This window comes from Montipora foliosa, chromosome 4 (genome assembly GCF_036669935.1).
Source record: "Montipora foliosa isolate CH-2021 chromosome 4, ASM3666993v2, whole genome shotgun sequence".
Classification (NCBI taxonomy): Eukaryota; Metazoa; Cnidaria; class Anthozoa; order Scleractinia; family Acroporidae; genus Montipora; species Montipora foliosa.
In genome coordinates, this window is record NC_090872.1 from 49,048,593 (window position 1) to 49,053,592 (window position 5,000).

At 39.8% G+C, this 5,000-nt stretch overlaps 1 protein-coding gene across 1 annotated transcript in view; it reads right to left on the minus strand.

The window, feature by feature from the left end:
• Positions 1-683: 683 nt before the first annotated feature.
• Positions 684-5,000, minus strand: part of LOC138001524 (uncharacterized) — a 35,466-nt gene continuing 31,149 nt past the window's right edge. The window contains exons 8-10 of the mRNA XM_068848137.1: positions 4,396-4,558; positions 3,252-3,460; positions 684-1,535 (exon numbers count right to left, since the gene is read on the minus strand). Of these exons, the coding sequence (XP_068704238.1) occupies positions 1,512-1,535; positions 3,252-3,460; positions 4,396-4,558 (396 nt within the window). The 3' untranslated portion in view covers positions 684-1,511. The remainder of the gene's footprint in view (positions 1,536-3,251; positions 3,461-4,395; positions 4,559-5,000) is intronic.

Here is a 5,000-nt window from a genome sequence, read left to right on the forward strand (position 1 = left end):
ACAATAATCTGACATCCTAAATTTCTCTTTCTCATCTGTGCGCGAACCAAGCAGGTATATTCCATCAATGATCGAAAAATTCGTCTTCAATAGAAACTGTTATTCTTTCCTCTGTTCAGACTAAATACCGTGACAATACTCGTCACAAATCGTTGAAACAGACACCGTTTCTCTCGAACTTTCTGGAAAAATCCTGAGATTTCTACTTCACACTGTTTTCCCAACTGAAATGTGCCTTCTCCCTCCCCAATGTTGAGCCACGCGTGTTTTGAAGCACTGAGACCACTGTGATACCCAAATCAACATTGGGGAAGGGGAAACAGCCACAAGTGTTTCAAGATTTTTGACGAGTATTGTAGGTATATTTTGGATGGTGCTTTTTTTGGTTTCCTTACTCCATGTCAATTAATTCTGAAAAGCCCCTTGTGGAGAATTAATAAAGTGTGCTGCATTGAATGATGTAGGCTTTTGAGCAGGGGCAAGAATATTTCAATGTCTCTGACATCGAACGGTATTAGCTGAGGGTTTGTTGTTTTTGTACAGCCGGAAGCGTGGCTTCCTGGTGAGTTTGTTTTGGGTAGTACGCTGTTGAACTTCTCAACTACGACAGTGGAATAGCCAACTGGTCTCCCTCCCAATTGAGATTGAAAAATGTTATGTTATGAATTCACTATTTTTTTTTCATTGGCTCTGAAAAACCCCTGAGAAAGGCGGTTTATAGAGTGTTTTTGCTCATGTGATTAGTAACCTTGTTTTTCCACCGAAGCAAAAGAAAACGTTTCCGTGACAATAGAGCTCAATTCCCGGAGGATTAGTTAAGAACACCATTATGGCCGCTGTTCCAATTTTTAGGGACACCAACATGGCCGCAGTGACGCCACGTGAAAACACTGTATTGACTAAATATTATTTAATGTCTATTTTTTTCAATTATTTATATTTATGGCCTAAAACATTCTCCTATGACAAAGACTTATCTATTAAAGAGTAATGTGAAGTGCTAGGTTACCCTTTAATAGTTAAGTCTGTTGCAATAGAAGTGTTACATGGCCAACGTTTGCAAAAACGTAACCCTTCCTTGTACTTCTCCCATGACAAAGGTTATGTATTTTGCAGTTGTAGGCTGTTTTTTAATTCCACCTCTTTGAATTGTTTGGCTTGTATAACTTGCCCTTAACCGAGGCCCCCACCTGGCATCCCCTATAAAGTTAAAAGTTACACAGAAACACAGAAACTCTGGACAGAAACCAAGGAATCAAGGTTAAAAGAAGGTGGTCTTAGTCACACCTTTTTGACGCCAATTCCCTTGTGTGTACTCTCCTTAGAGAGAATAATTGAGAAGTCTTCCGAGAAACGATACTTAGCTCGTTTTGAACAGCGCATATAGGACAGCTGAAATCCATCTGGTACAAATTTCTCATCTGGAAGACAAAGTCCAAAGCCATCTTCATCTGAAAAAGTCACTTTGGAGAGATAACTCAGCAAAGCGTTTCTTGTGTCCTCTTTGGGCACTAAGTCCATGTCAAGAGCATTGTCTAAAATAAAGGGAGAGAAGCAACTATGTAAACCAGGGTGAACACATTATCAGCATTGAAACAAAAAAATTTGAAAAAATGTCTGCTTTCCCTATCAATGGCAAAGGAAGAAGAAGGAATTTGCTCAGCAGCAATTTTACTCGGTTTTCTTTCAAATCTGACCAGTTATTTCTCTTCGCGTACCGCTGGAAACTTCCTAGAAAGGTATTAATCTGACACTTGATAATGATGATGCAAAAGCCTTTAAATACAACGCTTTTATTTAGGTCCACACTAATGTTTTTTGCATGCATATGTTGTCGACGCTTGACAGTAATGTACGCGCATTAGAAAGATTCATTATTTTAGTTAACATACCTGCTAGTACTCGCATAGTGAGTCTGCAATCAAATTTGCAGCCAGGAAATAAGATGTTTGCCCGCAGATAGTTTTGAGGTTGTAAAATTAACCATCCACGGCATCGACAACTCGTAAATGGGTCATGAAAGTCAACTTTGTCCAAAATGTTCTTTATCTCAGTATAAGGGATTGGTATACTCTCAGGGCCTAAAGGATGATTATTTCTCAGTTATGCAAAATTTTCTCATTAGTTTGTTGCAGCATTTGCTTACTTAAAATAATAAAAATAAAGTACTTTTAACAACTGTTATATCATTAAAACAGACAGATTTTTCATAATTAGCTGATAGACCTTATTTGGCACGCCAAAACAAAATGGCGGAAGTTAATGAAGTTCTAGCCTCATTTGCATCAAATCCGCAATTTTTAATAAGGTCACCGCATTCACCACCTGTCACGCTCGGGTCTGCCTCTACCAGGCCTTGCTTAACGTCGACGAACGCGATTCTGACATGCCCCTCGGTCGTCTACGACCATTGACACAACGATCTACCCTTGCTCCCAGCGCGGGGCGCCTCTTTCCGATTCCAAAGACGATATTGTTCCTGAAAAGCCCCTTTGGGGAGGTTCAATAAAGTATGTGTGTATATATGTATATCAACGCCAGGGATTACATCTTTGAATACTGCTCAGGTGGCCTCAAGAATTACGGGTACCAGATGTACCAAGGCAAAGTCATTTCCAAAGTCCGAGTGTGCGTAATTGAACTACTATGTCTTCCGTCAAAACATAGATATGGTTTATCAATTAAACATGCTAACCATGAACACCTTTGCTTAGAAATAATTAATAAAACTATAGTGCTTTATTGTTTCTAAGATGGTTATCTATAATATTGAGCAGCCTTACCAGGCATTTCAATAAAGTGGTCGGATTAACGAAGTAATTTTATAAAGAAAATAACGACTGGGGACTTCCAAAAGTGATCGTTGGTGGTCGGAGTGGTCGGATTAAGGTTCCCAGATAAGATAGGTTCAGTCTCCAGCCGTAGGTCGCGGGCGCACTGAGACACCCACGGCTGGAGACTGAGCCTTCAGATAAGAAAAGAACTGAACTTTCGTTCGGGCAACAATAAAGTGGTGGTAATAAAAGGGTTGTCGTATTATCGAGGAAGTCGTAAGGCGGGGTTCTACTGTATTTAGGGACACCAAACAAAAAAGACTTACAGTGATCAATCTTGGATGAGACGAATGCATGAATGTGTGTGATACAAATTATTTCTTTAGGGAAAAACACCTCCATAAAGATCTGTGAAAATGCGGTGTCACATACGTTGTATGGGGTAGTAGGGTGCGGGTAATATGCTCATGGCCTTACCTTGAATTTTAATTCACCTCCATTTGGCATTTTAAATTCTAAATCATATCTTGATAGATAGTCGTCATATTCAGGATGCAACTCATTGCCCAAGTGTTGTTCCACAAATTTCTCATCGAAGTTGATCCCTCCTTTAAATACAGTTTTCCCCTTCGTTCCCTCCAAGAGCTTGTGGACAGCGTTTTCAATACTCCACTCACGATAGGTGTCTAACAAACACACAAATAAGAAGCGAAAAAGAAACATACAGGCCATGCCAAACAGATCCAACTTGTTGGTACCGGTTCAACATAATCCAGCATGCTGCACTTGTTTGGGCACCATGTTGGACGATTTTGAGAGATAATGGATGATGTTGAAGGAAGACTGATTTCCATCAAACATCGAACATGGTCTTCATCATCATCATCATCACCATCATCATCCAACATTTCATTACTGTATTTTATTCTTAGGCGTCAACAACAATATTGAATGTATTTGGCCACGGTATTCAACATTGAATGCATGCATGCCTATTAAAGTGAAACAGAGCTATTGGCATCCACGTTGATGATCATGAATTCACCAGTCGCCCTGTGAGTAAAAACCAACAGAATGGGAAGTGGAAAAAGTTCTGAATCTTTCAACAATAAAAGCTTCACAACGTCTCTTCAAATAGAAAGGGAAAAGGAAAAAGATGCTCTGTGGCGGCTAGGCTGGGGAATCACGAAGTTTATCCGAGGGAGAAGCTGAGACATTGACTGATCCACTACAACAAAGACCATGCATGCATGGGGCTCAATGAAGTTGGTAAAAAATCCTTGGATCATTGTTCACCGCAAGAATGGAATGAAAAAAACATTAAAAAGCAGAAATAATCCATTTCACGCATCTGACATCTGAAATGTTTGGAAATTCCAGCCAAAACTTTGGCGTATACATGTACATGTACATTGCACCCAAGAGCAAGCATTACCAAATTTACCTTGTTAAACATTTGTATAAATTACGTACTAAAAGGGCACACGAAGGGTTTCCTTTTCCACCGGATACGACCACCATTTTGCTCTTAGTTGGTTACAATATTTCAGTCACATCCATGTATCTGCACGGTGTTTGCCGATTCCTTTGCACGTATTTGATGCAAAAATGAAAATAATACCTTCATCGGGCTGGTCAATAAAAACGGTTCCAAAGTGACACCATATATCGGCTTTCAGATGATGTTTTGTTTCCATTTCACGTTTAAGCCTTTGAAGCGAGTGCAACAATTCTACCGCTAAGTCCTGAAAATAAATCGGGTCATTCCCAGGACTGAGAAATTCCTGAAAAAGCGAAAGAAAAAGTGCTTTCAGAGAATCTTCATGATAACGATAACTGTTAATTAATTACTTCAAAAGGTTAATTAACTAACCAGCCATTCATTTACTTAATTAATCGATTAATTAATTAAATGAAGAGCCTTACTACCAGCCTTAGGGACCAAATTACGAAGGGCACATCTCCGACAAGATTCGCGAGAAAGTGTATACAAGTCGCCTTTGGCAGCTGCTAAAATGGTCCATGTTTGATCCCACGGTGCCGTACCACAGTCAGATGTACATATATATTTCGCTCGGAGGCAATTTGATGAGGCAGCAAAATCATAGTACCCGGAGAAAAACCATGAGTCAGGTTGAGGTCAACCGAAACTCAGACTGACTTCAGTCCGACTCTTTCAGTCTGAGCATTACGCTAGCCTAAATCCCAGGATTCGGGCTGTATTAC